This window comes from Phascolarctos cinereus, unplaced genomic scaffold, assembly GCF_003287225.1.
Source record: "Phascolarctos cinereus isolate Bilbo 61053 unplaced genomic scaffold, phaCin_HiC Scaffold_2;HRSCAF=192, whole genome shotgun sequence".
NCBI lineage: Eukaryota > Metazoa > Chordata > Mammalia > Diprotodontia > Phascolarctidae > Phascolarctos > Phascolarctos cinereus.
In genome coordinates, this window is record NW_027555625.1 from 313095493 (window position 1) to 313118116 (window position 22624).

Sequence of the window (22624 nt, forward strand, 5' to 3'; positions counted from 1 at the left end):
CTATTTCCCAGGGGTTTGCGAGGGTCGAACAAGATGTTAATTATAAAGCATTTAGCATGGTGCCTGGCACACAGTAAGTGCTATATAAATACTGTTGTTGTTATTGTCAAGTCATTCATTCATGTCTGATTCTTCGGGACTCCATGGGATTTTCTTGGCAAAGATACTGGAATGGTTTGCCATTTCCTTTTCCAGTGGACTAAAGCAAATGAAGGTTAAGTGACTTGTCCAGGATCATACAGTTTATAAGTGTCTGAGGCCAGATTTCAACTCAGGTCTTCCTGACTCCAAGTCCCAGCACTCTAGCTACAAACCACCTGACTGCCTCTGTATAAATGTTAACTATTATTGTTATTAAGATCCAATGTGCTATTTGTAAAGTGCTTAGTGCACATCTACTGGTGTGTAGTAGGTGCTTAATAAATGCTCATTTCCTTCCTTCCTATAAAGGACCTTGGAGATCATCTAACCCAACCCTCTCATTTGACAGATGAGAAAACTGGCCCTCAGAGAGACGTAAATTGACTTGCTCAAAGTCACACAAATAATAAACAAAAGAGCCAACTACCAAACCCAGAACTTATGAGGTCAAGCCCAGGCCTCTGTCTACCAAATGCCACTTCCTCCACATACAGCATTCTACATTTTTTTCCAAGACACTCTTTGGCAGACATAACCGTATTTGTTCCTCATCCAACCTGTGCACCTGTGAAAGCAGCAGGGCAGGGATCAAATGTGTCTTCATTTGATGGAGAAAGAAACTGAGGCCTTGGTGGGGGATGAAGAAACTGATGCCCAGAGTGGAGCAGTGATTTTCAGAAGGTCACACGGCAAGTCAAACTCAAACCTGTTTTGTTGCCTCCCACTTCTGTTTCTACTGAACCTCTCTGGCTCCCTCATTTCAGTCTCCCATCCCCACAGCTGGGAGCACAAACGCTCTTCACAAAAGACTGTGTTATGTATGACCAGCTTGGATTAGCCAAGGAATCATCTTCTCCTTAATGTCTATTTCCGTAACCCTCCCCAGGTCCAGCTGGTCCTGATCACACGATGATTTCCTGGGCTGTGTCCATGGTGTGAGGAGAAGAGGGGAGGAAGAGCTGGGGATCTGACCTGGGGTTCAAGCCTCTTCTCTCCAAACTGTTTTCTCCCTACATAGGCACTGTTTAAAAAAAAAAAAAAGCCTCCTTCCCTCCCCTCCCCAAATACTTTCTCTTGGGGTCATTCCAGTTCTGGGCCAATAGGTGGCCAGCCAGATTAATGCTAAGCAAGAGCAGGGTGAAGTTGGTGGTGGGTTGAGAAAGCCCCAGAGGGGTGGTGGAGGAGAGGGAGAGGTTGTATGAGTAGGGGGGAGTGTAGTTGGGGGGGAAGGAGGGAGGAGAAGGGGTGAGAAGTTGTGAGCGGGGTAGGGAGGGGAGTGAGGTTGAAATTTGAGCCCTGAGCTCTGGGAGTGGAGTTGGGGGGAAGAAAAGAGAGATTTTGGGTTGGTGGTTTTTTTTTCCTTACTGTGATGCGGGGCTGGCTAAAAAGGGGGTGGGGTGGGGTGGGGGGAGGCTGCTAGACAGTTAAGAGGACTTATAGGAGCTGAAGACAGAGGAAGAGAGACTGCAGAGCAAGGGAGTGAGGGAGGAAGGAAGGGGAAGATGAGGAAAGAATAGAGGTGAAGGGAGGGTGGGGGGGAAGAGGGGGAGTGGGGGGGGGAGAGGAAGCAGCTTCGGTATTTAGAGAGAATATAAATAGCCTAGCTGTGTGGTTCCCAACCACAGCCTCCCTGAACATCTCAGCAGGCAGGGTTCCTCGTCTGTCTGTCTGTCTGTCTCCCCAGCCTGACCCGGGACAGAGGAGAGCAGACTGGCCAAGGGCAGGGGAGACCCATGAAAGGTTTTTGACTGTGCCACCCCCCCCAACACAGACACACCTTTACATACATAAACACACACCTATTCACATCTATTCATACACACAAACACATATGTCAACACACATACACACACGTTCCACATAGATACATAACATATATCCACACACACATTCCACAACCTGGGAGGCCCTGAGCCAAACCATGCAGACCGGCACTTTCATCCTAGTCCTGACCACTGTGGCCACGGTGAGCACCCAGCGGAGGAGGGCCGAGGGCAATGCCCATCGCCGGTCCCACCGCGTCCAGCACGGTCAGTGCAGCTACACATTTGTCCTGCCGGAACCTGAGCCGTGCCCACCAGGGCAAGAGGCCTTTGGCAGCAGTGCCAATACCCTGCAGCGGGACTCCCCAGCAGAAGCGCTTCAGGGGAATGACTGGCCAGCCCAGAGGGTGCAACAGTTAGAGCGAGTCCTGGAGAACAACACCCAGTGGCTGCTGAAGGTGAGTTGGGCGAAGGGCACGGGGTGGGGGGGAGCCTGCTTAGAGGAGGAGGAGGCAATGGGGCTGGACTGGGCAATTTTAGGGCCCTTGGAAATCTGGAAGCTCTTTCTACAGTCAATAATGAATAAGAAATAAGACGAGAGCAAAGGGGAAAGAATAATACTTAGTTATCAAATTCATTCCTTGGGAGAGTCGGTTCGGTGCAGTGGAAAGAACCAGGTTCAAGTTCCTATATTGCTGCTTCTTAATGTTGTCCCTTTGGGCAAGTTCTTCCCCGCCCCCCTCCTTGGAGACTCAGATGCTGCTTGCAAAAATCAGAATTTGAAAGGAAGGGGGGAGACATGACAGCTCCTAGAGAGGATGTGAAGGTCTGTCGTGTAGAAGAGAGATTCAGCTTAATCTGCTAAGTCCCAGAAAGGACCTCTGGGAGCAGTGGTCAGAAGGGCCACAGAGGCAAATTTTGGTTCAATATAAGGAAATGCCTCCTAACCATTAGAGCTGTCCAAAAGTGGAACAGGCTTGAGGGGGGGAGGGGAGAGAAGTGGAGAGTTTCCAATCATTGGAGGTCTTCCAGCAAGGGATCCAGGGCCACGTGTCCCAGAATTCTTGTTCAGGTATGAGGTGGACTGGATGGTATCTGAGGTTCCATCCAACTTTGAGATTCTATGATCCAGGGATTCAGAGTTTTGTGATTCTTAAATTGGCCAATGATTCACATTGCACCAACTTCCCTTGGGGTTGAGGAGAGTGCTTTGTAAAGGTAAAAGTCGTAGAAATGTGAACTATTGTTGCCATTTCTGCTCTTAACATAGAACATCAGCACTGTCAGAGACCTCATTTACAGATGAGGCTACTCAGGCCCAGAGGGGAAATGACTTATCTAAGGTCACACACGAGTCAATGACAGAGCTGAATGTAGAAACCAGGTCTCCCGTCTCCCAGCTTGGGGCACTTTCTACTGCATCCTGATCAAATAGGATCATTTAAATGTTTGCTTTCTTTAATTCGGGCCCTAAGGTTTATTTGCAAAGCACTCTGTTCACAACAACCCTGTGAGATACAGTAGTTCTAGGATTATCACCCCCATTTTACAGATTTATAGCAATGGGATTTTTGTCATTCAATTTAATTCAATAAACATTTATTAAGCACCTGCTATGTAGTAGGTCTTGTTTTTAGTGTTGGAAATACAGAGGTAGATCAGATACAGACCCTGCTGTAGCATAAAGTATCAGGTTTGGGAGCCAGGAAGACCTGGGTTCCAATCTTACTTCTGGCCCTGGACAAGTCCCTTAGCTTCTCTGAGTCTTAATTTCTTCATCAGTAAAAAAAAAAAAAAGGGGGGGGGATGGTGGCAGTGTTTAGATTAGATTGCCTCTAAGGTCCCTTCTAGCTCCAAACCTATGATTCCTATAATCCAATTAGGGGCAAATTGAGTACACAAATAAAGGAGAGAGAGATAATCGCAAAGAAAAGAGCCAAGGAATCTGCTCTGCGGAATTTGAGACAGGAAAGAGTAAGAAAGGAAGAGGAAGAGGAAGAGGAAGAAAGACTTCACAGAGGAAGTCATACTTGAGTTAGATTTCAAAAAAAAAGTAGAGGGAAACATGAGGTTATAATCACTCATCTATAAAATGAGGCCCAGGGAGGGGCAGTGGCATGGCAGGGACTAGAACCCTACATCTTCTGATGTCCGTCCAGGATTCTTCCTACTATATTCATTGCAGAGACAGAACGGTATCTCGCCTCTTATGGCTATGTGACCACTGATAAGTCACCCTGCTTCTCTGCACCTCAATCTCCTCATTGTAAAATGAGGTTAACGCTTTTAGGGCCTGCTTCACAGAATTGTCGTGAGGCTCGGATAAGATAGCTTACATGAAATGCCCCGAAGACTTTATAGCTACTACGTCGATGCCGCTATTCACTTACACAAAGACCAGTTATTAAGTACTGAACATATTCAGGACACTGCGCTTAGCATCAGGGAAGTTAAAAAAGATAATCAGAGAAGTGGTCCATGCCCCCACAGAGCTTCCAATATAACCGGGGGCACAGGTACAAACACAAATATACAAGATTGTACAGTGACTGTGACATAGAACATAATAAGAGAGATCCAAAGAGGCCTTTAGGATGGAAAGATCATTTCTTATGGATAAAGGAGGGAGTGAGATAAGATTTCCAAAAGCAGAGGTGGAGGTGGGAAGGAAAGAAGAGGTGAAAAGGCATTTTAGGTATAAGACACTGATTGAGCAAAGGAGAGGAGGTGGGAAAGTGGGGACATATAAAATGACTTTGAGTGGTCCATGGTGGGGAGTAATAAGAGATGAAGCAGGAAAGGTATCTCAGAATCCCAGCAGCATCTCAGTGTTAGAAGGTCCCTTAGAAACCATCTAGTCCAACTGACACCTACAACATCCCTAAAGTGGCCTTTTTCTTGAAGTCCTCCAATGATGGGGAGCTCACTACCTTGTTTGACAACGTCTTCCACTTTCAGATGGCTCTTATTTGACATGATAGTCTTTTACATCCTTGAAGACCCCTATCATGTGCCCACCACCACCACCAAGTGTTCTCTTCCCCAGGTTAAACATTTCCCACTACTTTAGCCATTCCTCATATGATAAGATCCCAAGATACTTCTCCACTCTGGTTGCCCTCCTATGAATATACCTTCCTGTGGACATGTATCAGTCTCATTCTCAAACTGTGACACTCAGAACTAAACAGAAATGGACCTATCACTTCCCTTATTCTCGACTGTATTCATTTTCTTAGTGCATCCCAAGATCTCATTAGCATTTTTGTTTGCCATATGCACTACTGACTCATGCTGAGCTTGCAGTCCACTAACACACACACACACACACACACACACACACACACACACAACAGAGATCTTTTTCAAACAAACTTCTACCTCACCAAGACTTTCCCATCTTGTGCTTATAGGGTTAACTCTATCACATTTCCCACGATGCCTGTTCCAAACTTTCTCTTCTCTCCTCAAAACTCTGATACCACCCTTTCTCCCCTTCTCAGTGGAGTACCCCACACTTTATTTTCTGGCCAGCAACATCTAATTATTCCCAGTGAGTCTCATCTTCACCCCATAGAGATCCTCTTAGAACTTGAAAGAAATAACAGAGAACTTTATTCATTGACCTTTTAATCATTCATTTCAAGTGAGGCATAAAACAGAGAGATATGTTAGCCAAAAATGTTTGCCCTTTCTATAGAGATGATACAGAATAAAGCCATAATCAAAGAAGGCTTCACGGTAGATTATGGGGTCCTCCAGATGTTTCTGTTCATGGATAATGTTTGGATTTCAACAGAAACATCGTTAGTACATTGCAGAGCCTCCTAAATGTGATACACAATCATTCAAAAGAATTTGGACTAAATATTCACACAGGAAAAACAAAGTGGATGAAGACGCCCATTGTCAAAGCTATGATAGCAGTTAAGTAAGTAACCTGTAGAGCTTATCCATGGATATTACATGAACATACATAATATGTATACAGATATACATATACTATATTAAACTTACACAGAATGTCCTTAAAAGACAGTACAATTTGCTATTATTAAAAACTTAAAATTGAATTAAGACTTTTGGGACACCCTGTATAATATCATGTATATATACATATATTATACACACATACATATATCTATATCACAGAGAGCCACACTGAAAATGAACAATTAGTTGGACCTAGAATTGAACATGAGTAGAAACCAGGCCAGACTGCCTCTGGGAAATTGCAGAGTTCTTTTAATTACCCTTAAGCTTCTCCCTAAAACAAAGGTCCATCTTTAGAATAACGTTATTCTTTTAGTGTTGTTCTATGACTACAACTCAGGGAGCACTGTAGTCTCCAAACAATTAACGCTGTGATTGACCCACAGGGCAATGGAGAAGCAAATGAGGGCTGTGAGTAGACCACGACACATTACAAATGAGGAATTATGAAAGAGAAGCCATCTAGAGAGTGCCATCAGGGAAATGTAGGAGGTGGGCTCCAGAGGGCACTCCTATCCCCAGCCCAGTTTCCCACAATGCATCAGCTCCGCTGGCACATTCGTTATGTCGTGAGAAAGCGAGGAAGATGCCTAACGTGTGGGATGGACCGTAGAGGTGAACTGATGAAAGGAAGTGGATAGAAGCTGCCCAGGATGGACAGGCATAAACAGGGTGTGATCTGTGACACCCTTGAAAACAGGGACATATTTTGCTTTTTCTTTGTGTCACCTATGCTTATGTACCATAGATTCAGTTGTTCCAATCGTGTCTGACTCTTTGTGACCCCATTTGGGGTTTTCTTGACAAAGATACTGGAGTGGTTTGCCATTTCCTTCTCCAGCTCATTTTACAGATGAGGAAACTGAGGCAAACAGGGTTAAGTGACTTGCCAAGGGTCCCACAGCTAGTAAGCGTCTGAGGCCAGATTTGAACTCAGGAAGATGAACCTTCCTGACTTCAGGGTTGGTATTCTATCCACTGTACCACCTAGCTGTCCCCAGAATATCGTAGGCATTTAATAAGTTCTTGTTGACAGAGTGACTGAGGGAAATATCTGCATTGATGAGATCACTAGGTATTTTGAGTATATTAGGTCTATCTCATCCCAGGCCAAGAATCTATTACTTCAGAATTTTACTCAGTGGTATAGAAATCCAAGGAGCATCTGGGTGGCATAGTGGATAGAATGCCAGGCCTGGAGTCAGAAAGATTCAGCTTCCTGAGTTCAAATCTGGCCTCAGACACTTACTAGCTGAGCAAGTCACTTAACCCTGTTTGCCTCAGTTTCCTCATCTGTAAAATGGGCTGGAGAAGGAAATGGCAAACCACTCCAGTATCTTTGCCAAGAAAACCCCAAATGGGGTCAACAAAGACTCAGACACTACAGAAATGACCAAATAACAACAGCACAGAAGTCCAATCTTCTCTGACATCTTCTTAACCAGATGTTCATGTTTTAGATCTGCCTTTATCTTCTAAAACTTTTGCCTTCAATCAGCTGAAGTGATGAAAAATGCTTGCTATGTACCTTAGGTCTTCAGTTCCTTGCTAACAACTGCATAAGCCTTAGCTATGCTTTCTGGGTTCCTTTTAACAGTATCATTTGTCCTGCTGCCAATGGTGAGGAGTCAGGTGATACCATGAGCCATTAATTGTTAATGTCAGGTAGTAAGACACCAGTTTGTTAAGGCTCCAAACGGCTAGTGTTTAAATTTGAATTTTATTCATAAGGCAAGAGGGAGTCACTGATTTTTTTTTTAAAGCAAGAGGGAATTGGCCAGATGTACGTATGTATGTATGTATGTATGTATGTATGTATGCATAAGGACAATGATTCTGGCAGTAGTGTGAAGTCTGGTTTGGAAGGTATGCCAAGTGGAGGTGGTAGGGAGCCTATGATGTTTTTCTAATAGTCCTGGTGGACAGTACAGGGACCTACATGGGGGTGATGGTAATGGGAACAGAGAACAAGGGGCAAATGAGAAAGGATGTAGTGGTAGAATCAGTAGGAATGAGGGACCACTTTGGATTCGAGAGGTGAGATAGCCGAAGGAATCAAAGGTAACCTCAAAGGGACAAACACGGGAGTGTATGTGATCAGTGGTGGCACCGACAGAAACATAGAAGTCAGATGGGGGAAGTATCTTATGTGTCATAAGGATTTAATAAATTTTGTTTAATTAAATTGAATTTGCTGAATGATGTTGTTATAGGCATTTTCCTAAATGAAATAGTGTGGTATAGTAGAAAAAGAGCTGAACTTAGAGTCACAGGACCTGAGTTCGAAATCCTGAATTTACTATTTACATAACACTTAGGTGACCCTGGGCAAGTCACTAACCTCTCTGGGTCTCGGTTTCCTCACGTGTAAAATAAGGAGGTTTGACTAGATGGCCTCTAAAATCCCTTTCAGCTCCAAGTTATGATCTTTTGACCTCAATACTATTGAAGAGCCTAGCCACACTCCCTGAAATCTCTTTCTTGGTCGGAGGAGAAGAGGAGTGAATGCAGCTTCAGCTCTTGTTGGGCGTGGTGAGAAATAGTAGTGTTTCAGTAGATGTTTTCTTAACAATACAGGGACTGCCTTTGACAATGTTGATTCCCTCCTCTCCTCCCTGATACTATCTCATCTTTGGATATTTTTTAAAAATTGATTTTATTCTAAACTTAAGAAATAAAACAAGTATTTCCATAAGACAGTAGAATAAAAAAAAGAAAAAAGATGATCACACAAGAAATTGTAAATCTATTATGTATAACTTGCTATTCTTTTAAAATATATAATAGAATTATCATGTAACTTTTCCCCCTTTTTTCGCTCCTATATATATATATGTGTGTGTGTGTGTGTGTGTGTGTGTGTGTGTGTGTGTGTGTGTGTGTGTGTGTATATATATGTAAAATCGTTCTATACATACTTCTATTTATCACTTCTTTCTCTGAATGCAGATAGTATCTTCCTTCACAGGTCCTTTGTAGTTAAAGTGAGTTTTGAGGGTTTCGTAACACTGTTTGCCCTGAATTCTCCTATACCTAACTATTCCTTCTCAGTATCCTCTGAATTTTCTTCACCATGGGTGTCCTTCAAGGCTCTATCTTGAGCCATCGTCTCTTTTCCCCCTATACTGTCTCACTTGATGATCTCATCATCTCTCAGCTATTATCCCCTTCATGGATGATTCCCAGATCTGTACACACAGCCCTAGCCTCTTTCCTGAATTCCAGCCCCCAATCACAAACTGCCTATTGGACATTTCAAAATAGATGCTCTATTGTTTAATGTCATGTCCCAAGTCGCAGCACAGCCTGGTCTATTTTCCGCATAGCTGCTAAAGCGATTTACCTAAAGCATAGGTTTAACCATGTCTCTCTCTGCCCCCTCCAACACTCTCCTACACATATACACATATATACTCTCATTCTCTCTCTCTCTCTCTCTCTCTCTCTCTCTCTCTCTCTCTCTCTCTCTCTCTCTCTCTCATTAAACTCCAGTGGCTTCCTATTACATCTGGAATCAAATATAAATCCTTGTGTTTGACATTCAGAGCTCTTTACCACTCGGCTCCTCCTACCTTTCCACTCTGTTTGCATATTATTCCCCTCCACACCCTCTATAATATAGCCATACTGGCCTATCTGCTATTTCTCACACATACAACGCTCCATCTCTCTCTGACTTTGCATTGGCCTAGAAACTTTTCCCTCTTCTCTTAGGTAGAATCCTTGGTTTCCCTCAAAACTCACTTCAAGTACCACCTTGTACAGAATTCTAATTACCCCCAAGCTGCTGGCGCCCTCTCCTCTAGGGTTACCTTGAATCTACTTTGTATGTATCATATAGTGTTGTTGTCATTAGGCCATGTCCAACTCTTTGTGACTCCATGGACCACAGCATGCCAGGCTCTCTGTCTTCCACCATCTCCCAAAGTCTGTAAAAGCTCAAGCTCATGTTCGTTGAGCTATTTGTAGTTCTCCGCTCTTCCCCAGTTATGTGTTAGACACCTTCTAACCCAAGGGTCTTATCTTCCAATAATACTGTCCATGGGGATTGTCTTGGCAAAGATACAGGAGTGATTTGCCATTTCCTTCTCTGGCGGATCAATGACCTTTTGTCAGAACTCTCCACTATGACTTGTCTGTCTGGGGTAATTCTGTATGGCATAGCTCATAATTTCATTGAGTTACACAAGAGAAGGAAATGCTCAGAAACAGAAGTTAGGATTCTCATTCAGCCACCACTAGAATATGCAGGCTTTCCATCATTTTTTTATTTCTTGCTCTGTAGAGCTAACATTCAGATAGCACTTTCAGGTTTCCAATTGCTCCTTTCATTCTCACAACAACCTTGGGATTGTAAGCACTATTATTATCCTCATTTTTGTATATGAGGAAACTGAAATAGAAAGAGATTAAGTGACTTGACCAGGGTCACACAGCCAGGTAGTAACTGAGGTCACATTTGAACTCAGGTCTTCATGTCTCCAGGTCCAGCGCTCTATCCATTGTGCTACCCAGATGCCTTGACGAGCCTACCTCTTTTTCTGGTCATAAATCTCTCTGATAATGTACTTTCTTCCCCTTCTCATAAGCAACTGTGCCCTGGTAACATTTTGTAGCGCCTCCTGTCACCCACCACCCACACTGCCCTTTGGATGACCCTCAGCTCAAATCCTTTGGAGACCATGGTACTCTATGACTTACAGCCTCCCAGCCGCCCTAGAAGAATGTTGATGTTAAAAAGATGGCCCTCTGTTTCAGAGAGAAGCTTGGGGTCATTACAAGCACTGCAAATTTCCCAAAAGCAATTGAGCCTGCTCTCCTTCCAGAATCCTAGAACTTGAGAGTTGGAAGGCACTTTAGCAGCCATCTACTCTGACTCATAATTCTATTTATTAAATCTTATTTAGTTCTGGGCCCCGTTTGTTTTCCATCTGCCTTGTTTGTCCAAAATAGGTACACTGATAGACCAGCTCTCTGGCTTGCCCACCTAGCTTCATATAACAAGACTCTTTGATAGAGCTCCCTTTTCTGCTCCACCAAGGCCCATGCTACGTTCAAGGAACCATCTATTCAAATCCATAGCTCATGAACCAACGTCAGTGAATCCTTTCTCAGATCCAACCAGATAACCACGAATTCAAAGCAAATACATTTAATGGAACAATAACTAGACAAAAACGGGCAACTGAATGAGCTGGTATGTACCTCCTATCCATTACCGGATAACTGCTGTAGTCATAAGCATAGGTACCGTGCCAGGAGTGCTAATCTCAGCTTCCAGACACCATGCTGTCTCCTAAACGCAGTGGGAGGAACATACATCAGTCACTCCCAGAAAGCTGCTAGGGACACTCCACACAGCTCTATATGGAGCTATTGGCTTCTCTGCCTGGAAGCCAGACAATCAGTGAAGCCCCACACAGGCCTTGAGTGCTCTGCTTCTCAGTATGGCGGCTATAGGTGTCCTTGGCTTACAGCTGACACAGCAATTGTTCTCTTCCTGAACCTCTCTAACTCCCGGTCTTCTCTAGTGCCTTGTCCTTCATAAGACTTTCTGTCCCGTCTCTTATCATCACATCCATCCAACATAACTGAAAGGGGAGGAAATGTTCAGAAACAGAAGCCAGGATTCTATACCCTTTTCTAATTTGGAACAGGGAAGAACCTGAAAGTCAGTCAGTCAACAAGCATTTTTAAAGTACTTACTATGTTCCAGGCACTGGGGATACAAAGAAAGGGGGAAAAAAAAAGCCAATCCCTGCCTTTGAGGACCTTATATTCTAATGGTGGGGGGCGGGGAGAACATATAAACAACAAGGTACATACAAGATAAACCCAGGAGAAATGGAAGGGATTTTGAAGGGGCAAGAGGGGAAGGCATCGGCAGCTGGAGGGATTAGGAGTAGGTGGGCTTGAGTAGAGTCTCATAAGGCAGTCAAGGAAACTAAAAGGTTTAATTTGAGTTTAAGGGAGCAGGGCATTCCAGGCATTGGAGAACTGCTAATGTTAGTCAAAGGTCCCCTCTTTGTCCCATCTTGGTGAAGTGTGCTTGGGGAAGGGACAGCCCTGAGGCTGAGCCTTGATCAAGTCAGCCCAGATCTGCTGAGTGAGCCCTTAGACCTCTTCAGACACTAGCTCTCCAGAATGGGATACATGCATGGGTTATGAAGGATAGGGCAGGGAAGCCCCAGGAGACTGGCTTTGGGACATCCACTCTGGAAGGGTCTGTCTGCCATGCGGAATGAAATATCTTTATACCATACTCCTTGGCATTTTCCCCAAGGCACTATAGGCAAGGTGATCTGAGTCCAGAGTTCCTGCTTGCTAAGATCCTATAAATGAGGGTGACTAGGGAGGCTAGAAGCAGCTAGGTGGCACAATGGATAGAGTACCAGGCCTAGAGTCAGGAAGACCTGAGTTCAAATCCAGCCTCAGACACTTATTAGCTGCTTGACCCTGTACAAGTCACTTAACCCTGTTTGCCTCAGTTTCCTCATCTGTAAAAATGAGCTGGAGATGGAAATGGCAAACCACTTTAGTATCTTTGCAAAGAAAACCTCACCTGGGGTTATGAAGAGTTGACTGAAATGACTGAGCAACAACAACAGGGAGAGAATTCTTTCCCCGGGCAGAAGATTAGAACAAATCCAAGATATCAAATTCATGCTCAAGTTATTACAAAATACCCTAATGCAGACAGAACCAGACTAAAACATAATGGGGAAATGTTAGACAAGAATTCAGCACAACACAGACAATGTTAATTTGTGGTTTTCTAAGTCAATATGAAGCACGCAGGGATCTGTTTCTATTTGAGTTTTGACCCCACAGAACTAGATGACCTCTATGTTCCCTTCCAATTCTGACATTATAGGATGCTAAGGGCTCCTGGTCCCACTTCCTAGCAGCTATGATGACCACCCCCTACCCAAATCCCTCTCTAAATATGGGTTCATTCATTTTGAAGCTAGGGAATAAGATAGAGGGAAATCCTGGGGCAAACACCTCGGTGACACATAGTTGGGGCCACCTCTAGGACATGCTGAGCCTAAACCCATCACACTCTATACCTTCTATACTCCAGGTGGTGTCCTGAGCAGACAATGGAGACAGAGTGAGGGTTGCTGCCAAATAGCCTGAACTTGCTGAGACTTAGGGCTACCCAGATTGTGGTGACCTTCAGGACCTTTCTAGCTCCATGTCCTTCTCCTACAATCTACATACAGCCCCCCTATACGGTCTACACACATCCACGCTGAGTCTAAGACTAAAATGTTGAGCCCCTGGGAACAGGAGGCCACCAAGCTACCCAAGAAGGGCCAAACAGGCTTAGGTTGGAAACAGAGCAAGTTGAGGCTTCCATATTGATAGTACTAGAATTGATCCCATGAATGGTCCCTGCTCTTTCAACCTAGGCAAGATAGGAAAACCCAGTCTCAAAAAGGAAAAAAAAAATCCAACAGGAAGCTCACTAGCTCACCACACAGCTCATTCATTTATAGGACATCAATTGATGGGAAGTTCTTGCTTGTATTGAGTCCAAATCTGTTCTGACCTCTTGCCCAGGACACAGAGCTAACAAACAGAAGAGCTTGGATTAGAAACCAAGTGCTCTGTCTCCAAACCCAGGGTCTCCTACTCCACTGGGTACCTCTTCCATAAGTTAACCCCTTGGAGATCTGAAAGTCAGATCACTTTCCATTCCATTCCGTGGCATATACTTTCTGCTCCATTTCCCCCTGTACTAAACATCACCAGCTTCTTGCTTCTTCAACCAACCTCCCAATGAGGAACCCCATGGCAGAAGTCAGAGTCAGACCCAGATTTCTTGACCTCTTGAGCCTGGGGTTCTTTCCAATGGCCAAACTGCTCCCAGCTGCTCAGGACCCTCTTCCAGAGATCACCCTTTGCTCCAGGTTTCTCCCGCAAGCCTTCTCTCTCTATCCAAACCTTAGACCAGAACAAGTCTGAGAAATGTATGCCTGCCAAAATGTATGTAGTTGATAAGATTAAATGCATCCCCGAGAGCAATATGTGTCCTGGCTCAGAGACCCTGGACTTCACAATGGTGTAATTTGAGGCATCAGCAACGAGCTTGTAAAGATCATTCCAATTTTTTTTCCTTCATTGAGAAGCATATTTATTTTTTAAAATGATATTGAAAGCTTTTGGCTTTGTATCACCCATATATCTCAACATAGCCTCTCCATCTCCCCTTCCAGAAACTCATCTCTTATAACAAAGAGTAAAAAAGAGATACGTAAAGTCAACAAGTATTTATTAAGCACCGACGATGCACCAGGTACCGTCCTAAGTGCTGCGGGTACAAAGAAAGGCAAAAAGCAGTCCCTGCTCTCAAGGTGCCCCCAGTCTAACGGGGAGACAACCTTCAAGTGCCTATGTCCGAAATAGCACGTGCAGGATGAATGGGAGGTTGTCTCAGAGGGAAGACACTAACATGAAGGGTGACTTGGAAAGAGTTCTTGCAGAAGGTGAGATTTGTAATCCAGACTTCAAGGAAACCAGGGCGGGAAATGCTTCAGCAAAACCAACCATTACATGAAAAAAATCTGACATGTATTCCATATTCATAGTATCCTACCTCTGCAGAGAAAGGAGAGAGAGGCCTTAAGAAGCCTATTTAAAGTAGCAGCTAGGTGGCACAGTGGATGGAGCCCCAACCCTGGAGTCAAGAGGACATGAGTTTAAATCTGGCCTCAGACACAAGGGTACGCACTAACTGTGTGACCCTGGGCAAGTCACTTAACCCTGATTGCCTCACAGAAAAAAAAAAGTATTATTATACTCCTTATGCTCATTCATCATGACATTAGAGTTTTAAAGGACCTTAGAGATTATCCAGCTCCCCTTACCTAATATTGCAGATGAAGAAACTGAGGGATAGGACAGAAAGGAGGGGCTTGCCCAGGGTCACACAGATAGAAAGAGACAGGAGTAAGATTTAAGCCTAGTTCCTCTAACTTCAGAATGTTTTCTCCAAGGGGCAGCTAGGTGGTGCAGTGGATAGAGCACTGGCCCTGAAGTAGGAGGACCTGAGTTCAAATCCAGCCTCAGACCAAACACTTGACACTTACTAGCTGTGTGGCCTTGGGCAAGTCACTTAATCCCAATTGCCTAAAAAAGAAGAACAAAACAAAACAGAATGTTTTCCCCAACCCCATGACAGAAGACCTTCCCAAGGCCCCTCAAGCCCCACCACTTTTGTGGACACCATTGTTCCTACGCTGGCTCTACTAGATCCTTTGCTATCAGGGAGTTTGGAGGAAAGATGAGGAAGATGGGGGCAGGGACAGGCCATTCTGGGGTGGCTCTTCTCAGGCCTGGGGTCACCCAAGACTTTGTGAGTTAGCAGAAATTCCCAGCCAGTCCCCAGCTCCATGGCAGCCTCCTTCCTACATTGCATTTGGAAAACGAAAAGCTTCAGGGCATGGCGTAGGAGCCACTTTATTTTTAGTATAATTCACAGCAGATTCTGCTGGACATTTTATCCTTTAGCCCCTACTCACCTCTTCCAACCTCCCCAGCCCCCTACTCTGTTTGCAGCCTTGAATGCTTCAGCAAGGACAGCCAAATTTGGGGATGACATTTTAATGGCCCCATTCTCATCCTACTAAAATTTTGGGAGATCCCCTTGGGAAACCAGAGCTTTCTGTACAGAGCTGGAGGCCAAGAACTGGCCCAGTTCCAGTGCTGTGACTAGTCTCCTTCAAGATCAGGAGTGAAATCACAACTCCCTGAAGATCACCCTTCCTCCCTCTGGGACATGAGACCCTCTTTTTGAGAGGGCTCAATTAGAGGCAACTCCCAACTCGTATTTTAATTCTTCCCTGTGCCTGGGCCAGGGTGCTCCTATATCAGGAGACAATGTGGAAGGATGAAGAGAATCAAGGGCTCAAAGTCAGAATGTCTCCATTCTGGTCCTGGCCTTGCAACGGACCTGCTGTGTGACCTTCACCAAATCACTTCTCTCTCTGGGCCTCAGTTTCCTTAGATGATCTCTGAGGCCTGTCTCTCCAAGTTCCTATATTCTAATAATATGAGACCACCCCAATTGCTATTCCTTCGAATGCGAGTGCCAGTGGCTGGAGATCTCATCCAAAAAGATCCCATGAACCTGAGTGTAAGTATAACCAGAACAAGGCACTTAGGGCTTTGCCTTACAGTGCTGAATTTAAATGGCACTAACAGAACTGTTAGGATTTCAATCATAAAGAAACAACAGAATTTGGTATCTAGTTAGCCAGGATAATTAGGTAAAAGAAGAAGCCAGGATGAGTTCCTACCCTGCTCTGCTTCCCATCATCCTGACCCCACCCCAAAGTCTCCTTAGCAGTTGCCTTGAGACCATGTCCTGAGGTCTCGGCCTCCTCAATTCAGAACAGCATCCCAACTAGCACCCTTTCCTTCAGCTGTAGGTACGTCTTATGCCACTTGCTGTAGGCAAAAAAAAAAAATTCCTAGTTACTGCTCCAGCAAATAACAGCTAATATTTATATAGGTTTTAAGGTTTGCAAAGTGCTTTTAATATGTTATCTTCTTTGATCCTCACAACAATCCTGGGAGACATGTGCCGCCATCATCATCATCATCATCATTATTCCCATTTTACAGATGAGGAAACTGAAGCTGAGAGATGTTAAATGACTTGCCTAGGATCACATGACTATTAAGTGTTGGGGCAAGAGATGAATTCAGATCTTCCTAACTCCAGATCCAACACTGTGCTATCCCAAGGTGTAGGCCAAGAGCCATGAAGCCTGGGACAGAATCCTAGCACAACCAGTGACTTTCTGTTGATTTGTAGAAGTTCCTCTACCTTTTTTCTGTTTTCCCTATGACACTGAAAGCTCCCTGAGGGCAGGAGCCCAATCTTCATTACTTTTATCTGCTTCCACAGAGCCTAGAATGGAGCTACTCCCACAGGGAATACCTCACCCTGGCTAAAGACTGACTCCATTTTCTCTTTAATAAAATTTCCCTGATTTTCTGAGAGGATTGGGGTAGGGGTGGGGGTGCTTAAGTTTGAGTAGGAATGGAAGATTTCATAGAATTATGGAGAATGGTAGAGCTGAGAGGGGCCTTACATTCCATGGACCATGGAATATAAAATGGCAACCTGGCCTACAGTCGTTATGGTGCACCACAAGATCATAGGATCATATAATCAGATTATGGAGTTCAACTGCCTCATTTTGCTAGTGGCAAAACTGAGACCCAGAGAGGGTGAGTGTGTTGCCTAAGGTAACACAGCTTGTTAGTATAAGAAGGCAGATATTGACCAAACAGAATGCCAGAATTCTGCTAAGAATATTAGGTGAACAGGGCTCATATGTCATTGCATGAATCTCTGTAAATCACAAAGTTCTTTCTTAAGTGATCAGTCACTTCTCCAAAAATTGGGGTTCTTGATGTCTTTTATCTTTTACTCCTCCTCCTCCTCCTCCTTATAGCCCCAGTTACCCTGGGAGGTGAAAAAGCCCAATAAAAGAAGGCAGGAGGAAAAGAAAATTAAATAACCAGGACCACCAGAAAGAAGAGGATGGAGACATGGAACTGGGAACCAAGTAGCTCACATTCTAGTCCCAGCTCTGTTAATAAGTTGCTGTGTGATCTTGGGCAAGGCAATTTCCATGTCTGGGCATCGGTTTCCCCATCAATAAAATGAGATGGATTAGATTACCCAACTCTAAATGTTATTTCCCGGACATTCTAATTTCTCAGGTCCCTTCCAGCTGAAGCAATATCTGAGATCTGTGAACCCTTATCTGGCCCCCTTCTGGCCCACCATGTAGAGAGTGTGACCTGAGATCCCAATCTAATCCTCGCAGATGGAGCCCAGACTGGCCATAGTCCTGGCCAAATACAAAGTCTCCAAGTCTTGTGCAGCAGAGTTAGGCTTTTTGTCTTTACTGTTAATCCCTCTTTTCCCCCAGAAATATAGCCCTTTACTTCTTGTCCTTCCTCTTACAGCCAAAAAAAGAAAAAGAAAAGAAAAGAAAGAAAAAAAATTCTTCATTCCAGACTCAAGGCTTGATAAAAGCATATGCAGTACTATGGTTGGGAATTATAGCTGCCCAGGATAGATGCAGAATCCAGCTTGGAACTGAGATCTACTGAGGCCCAAGCACCTGAGTCTAGCCCAGCCTCTTTTCTCACACTGTTTCCAAATCCGCTTTCTCCTTTTGAGGCCTATCTGTTTCTGTTCTTGGTCCTAACTGCTCTTGCTTTCCTAGTCTACAAGCAGGAGGGGTCTCCAGCCTCCATGGAACTAATTCACTTTTCTTTAATTCTGTCTTCTACTCCCAGTTCTACTCAGATACCTGGGTACCGCCCCCCCCTCCCCAATCTGTTAATGACTGAGAAGTGGAGCCTTTTCTCTTCCTCCCAAGGGATCGTGGGATGTGCAAGCTAGAAGTAACCTTAGAGATTCTAATCCAACCCCTTTATTTTACAGATGAGGAAACTGAGCCCTAGAGAAGGGAAAGCATTTATCCAAGGTCACAGAAAGTTAGTGGTAGAATGAAACCCAGTTTTACTTTTGAATTTTTTCATTAAGAAAAATTTATTTTCTTTTCCTCCCATCTCCTTCCATTGACATTTTTTTTAAAAAGTCATGTAACAAATATGCAGAGTCAAGCAAAATAAATTCCTACATTGGTCATGTCCAAAAATGTGTGTCTCATTCTGCATCTTGAGTCCATCATTCTGACCAACGCAATGCCTAGTTGAGATTCCAGAGACTGGTGATGATCATCGCTTTGGTCAGATTTCTTAGGTCTTTCAAGCTTCCTTGTCTTTACAATGTTGTTGTTAGTGTGTGTAATTGTTCTCCTGATCCTACTTACTTTGCTCTTCATCAGTTTTATTCCCCAAAAGAGATTAAATAGGAAAAAGAGCCCATGTGTACAAAAATATTTGGTTTTGGTTTTTTGTTTTGTTTTGTTTTTTAGGCAATTGGGGTTAAGTGACTTGCCTAGGGTCACACAGCTAGTAAAGTGTCAAGTGTTTGGTCTGAGGCCGAATTTGAACTCAGGTCCTCCTGACTATACAAAAATATTTGTAACAGCTGTTTGTAGTGGAAGAAAGTAAGAACCCAGTTTTAGCCATCAACAGTCAACTCTTTCCTATTTGCTCTAGTCTTTGACACAGGGTGATCTTACCTCTCCATCTGGCCCACTGATTCAATCAATGAATGCTAGAAGAAGGACTTGTGCTGGAATTGAGGCTGACAGAAGAAATTTGCTGCTTTCTTATAGATAGAGAATAAACCCCTGCCTTCAGGGAGCTCGTAGTATAGTTGAGATGAGTCAACAAGTAATTATTTTTAAATAGTATTTTATTTTTTCTAATTATATGTAAAGACAATTTTTAACATTCATTTTTATAAAAATTTGAGTTACAAATTTTCTCCCTCCCTCTTTCCCCTCTTCCCTACCTAAAATGGTAAGTAATTTGATATAGGTTATATATGTGTAACCATGTAAAACATATTTCCATATTAGTCATGTTGTAAAAGAAGAAACAGGCCAAAAGGGAAAAAAAAACACAAAAAATAGAGTGAAAATAGTACACTTTGATCTGTATTCAGACTCCATCATTTCTTTTTCTGGAGGTAGACAGCATTTTCCATCATGAGTCTTTTAGAATTGTTTCGGCGCTTTGTATTGCTAAGAAGAGCTAAGTCAATCACAGTTGACCATCAAACAATTCAACAAGCAGTTATTAAGTACTTACCACATGCCAGGCACTGTGCAAAGCTCTGGATGCAAAGAAAGGCAAAAAAAGTCCCAGGCCTCAAAAAGCCTGCAGTATATAATCAGGGAGATAACATGCTAACAACTACACATATATGTCATATACAGGTAAGTTGTAGGTAATCTTAAGCAGAAGACACTTGCATGGAGAGTCGGCAGGGAGAATGAGAAAGGCTTCTTGCAGAAGGCAGGATTGAGCTGAGTCTCAAAGGAAGTCATGAAAGCCAACAGGCAGCATAGAACAGTGAGAGCATGGCGGACAGGCATGAGGGACAGCCAGTGAAAAGGCATAGAGTCAGAGACAAGACATTCGTATACAGGAGAAGAAAACAGAAAACTCTAAGACTTATATGTTTAGGGCCCAGTTTGTGGCTTATATACAAAAAGTCATCAGAGCTCAGAAGAGAAAGAAATCCCTGTGGATTAAGATGTGCAGGGAAATCACTCTGGAAAGGATAGGATTTGAACATTGAGAATGCTCATTTAGGCACTTTACAAACCAAAACCCAAACAAATCATTCCCTCCCCCCACCCAAAAAAAAAGAGAGAGCCACTGAATGGCTAACAAAACATCATGTAGTTTACTCAGTAGCTAAGCCAAGCTATAGTCTCTGTCCCACCTGCCTCCTCTTCCCTCCTGCTCCTTTACCTCCTCATTCTCCTCTCTCTCTTCTTCCATGCCCTCTTCTTCCTCCTGTCCTCTTCCACCTGCTGTACTTTCCACCTTCTCTTCCCTCTATTTTTTCCTTCTTTTTCCTCCACCTAAACTACTTTCTAACTTCTGCCTTCTCTTCCTCTTTCACTTCCCCCTTCTCCTCCTCTGCTTCCTCCCCCTCATCCATCTCCATAGCTCAAGGATGTTGCCTCTTGGCTCAGTGACTTATGTCTGGCTCCCAGGTCTCAGCGCTATGTATCAGCCTTTGGTATGTCTTGCCATTGGGGGAGACGCTACAGCAGGCCAGGAAGCAGTCAGGCCAGCCAGGGCAGCTTGACCTCTAGCTTGATTCAACTCAGCATTCTCATTACTCAGATAAATGAAATAATATGATACATAAATGAGCACAGTGAGCGTAGAGCATGGTGATACAGGGATAGAGAGGACAGTGGTACATAAATGAGTACAGATGAATGAACACAGTGCCTGACACCTAATAGGGGCTTCACAGATATTTATTGTCTCCTTCCCTCCCTACTGAGAGAATGGTTCCCTTCCTGCAGGTACCAGCTTCCACAGGCATCTTGGTCCTCTCAGATACCCAAGCCATCAAATGCCATTTCCACCATCTCTGTAAAACTATGCCCTACCCATCCAATGCCCGAACACTGAGCCACCCACTAGACACACAAACCCATTCCACTCTTGCCAGTTCAAAACTTTTCACCACACACTCCCCTTTGTGACCTTGGGAAAGTCACTTCTATGTTCTGAGTTTGTGTTTACTCTTCTGTCAAATGGAAATAATATCCCTGGCCCTTTCTCCCTCGTGGAAATTGCATGATGATAGATGAGAAAGCACTTTGAAAAGTCTAAATTATAATAGAAATTCAAGGTATTGCTACTGTTATCATTAAATACAAAGGCATTCATGTATGTGAACTGCACACACATACATACGGATATATACATATTATATATATATACATATATACATATATAATATGTGATCAGTTAATTCCTTATTGTATATATTGATCACTTAGTAGGCAGTTAAGCGGTATAATAGACAAAGCACCAGGCCTAGAGGTCAAATCTGCCCCTAGACACCTACTAGCTGTGTGACCTTGGGCAAGTCACTTGACTTTTGTCTGCCTTGGTTTCCTCCTCTGTGAATTGGAGATAATCATAGCATCCACCTCTCAGGGTTGTAAGAATAAAATGAGACAATATTTGCAAAGCATGTAAATGCTAGCTATTATTATTTCTCAGCCCTTTGCTAAAGGATACAAGTCACATGACCATGGGTTAAGTCACCATCCTCTGAGCTGAGTTGGAACTCCTGTGAAGTGATGCATTTGTCCTGGACGATCCCTGAGGTTACTTCCTCTGACATTCTAGGATCCTAAGAGAAACTATAAATGTTCTCAAGAAACTCAAAGCCTAGTTTGAGGGACGAGGCTTATTCCCACGGAACATCTAGCAAGCAATTGAAGACAGGTTGTGATTATGTGCTAAACTGTGGTTCAGATAATGAACAGAGATCAAAGGATGCTGGAGCCATAGGGAAATTCATGGAAAAGCCTGTACTTCCTGAGTCGTGTCTCTCCCCCAGCCTCCCAACCCCTGCCACGTTCAGCTTTCCTTCATGTTGTCTTCCATTAGAATGTAAGCTTCTTGAAGGCAGGGACTGCCTTTCTTTCTGCTTGTATTTATATTGCCAGCACTTAGTACAGCACTTAGTATGGGCACACAGTAATCACTTAGTAGGTCCTATTGACTCCACTTGACTTGATAAATGGCTAGAATTCTGTTTAGCTTCAAACTGACTCCTGGTTTCCTAGCCCTCCGTGGATCTGGTAGCGATCATAACAGTCGACATCACGCAGAGTTTAAAGTTTTATAAACCATTGCCACACACAGACCATCTCATTTGATCCTCACAACACCGCTGTGAGCGTGGCTACTGTCCCCATTTCACAGACGAGGAACCTAAAGCTTGCAGAAATTAAGTGATTCGCTCATAGCCACACAGCTAATAAGTGTCAGAAACTAGATTCCAGGGCAGCCATCCTGAGTTTGAGAGCATTTCCACTCCTTCCTATTCATTTCTCTGGTTGACTTTCCCTCTCACTCAACCCTAACTATCAAGAACATGACAGAGCTAGAAGGAAGTTTGCAGAAACCACTTACTTCAACCCCCAGTCGGTGAAGTGGCGCAGTGGATAACTCACAGGGCCTGGAACGAGTTCAAATTCTTCCTCAGACGCTTACTAACTCTGTGACCCTGAGTTTGT

The 22624-nt window shown here is 43.8% G+C and overlaps 1 protein-coding gene across 1 annotated transcript in view; it reads left to right on the forward strand.

The window, feature by feature from the left end:
• Nucleotides 1-1702: 1702 nt before the first annotated feature.
• The window catches only part of ANGPT4 (angiopoietin 4), a 72286-nt gene continuing 51364 nt past the window's right edge, over nt 1703-22624 (forward strand). The window contains 1 exon segment of the mRNA XM_020990664.2: nt 1703-2362. Coding sequence (XP_020846323.1) covers nt 2063-2362 — 300 coding nt within the window. The 5' untranslated portion in view covers nt 1703-2062.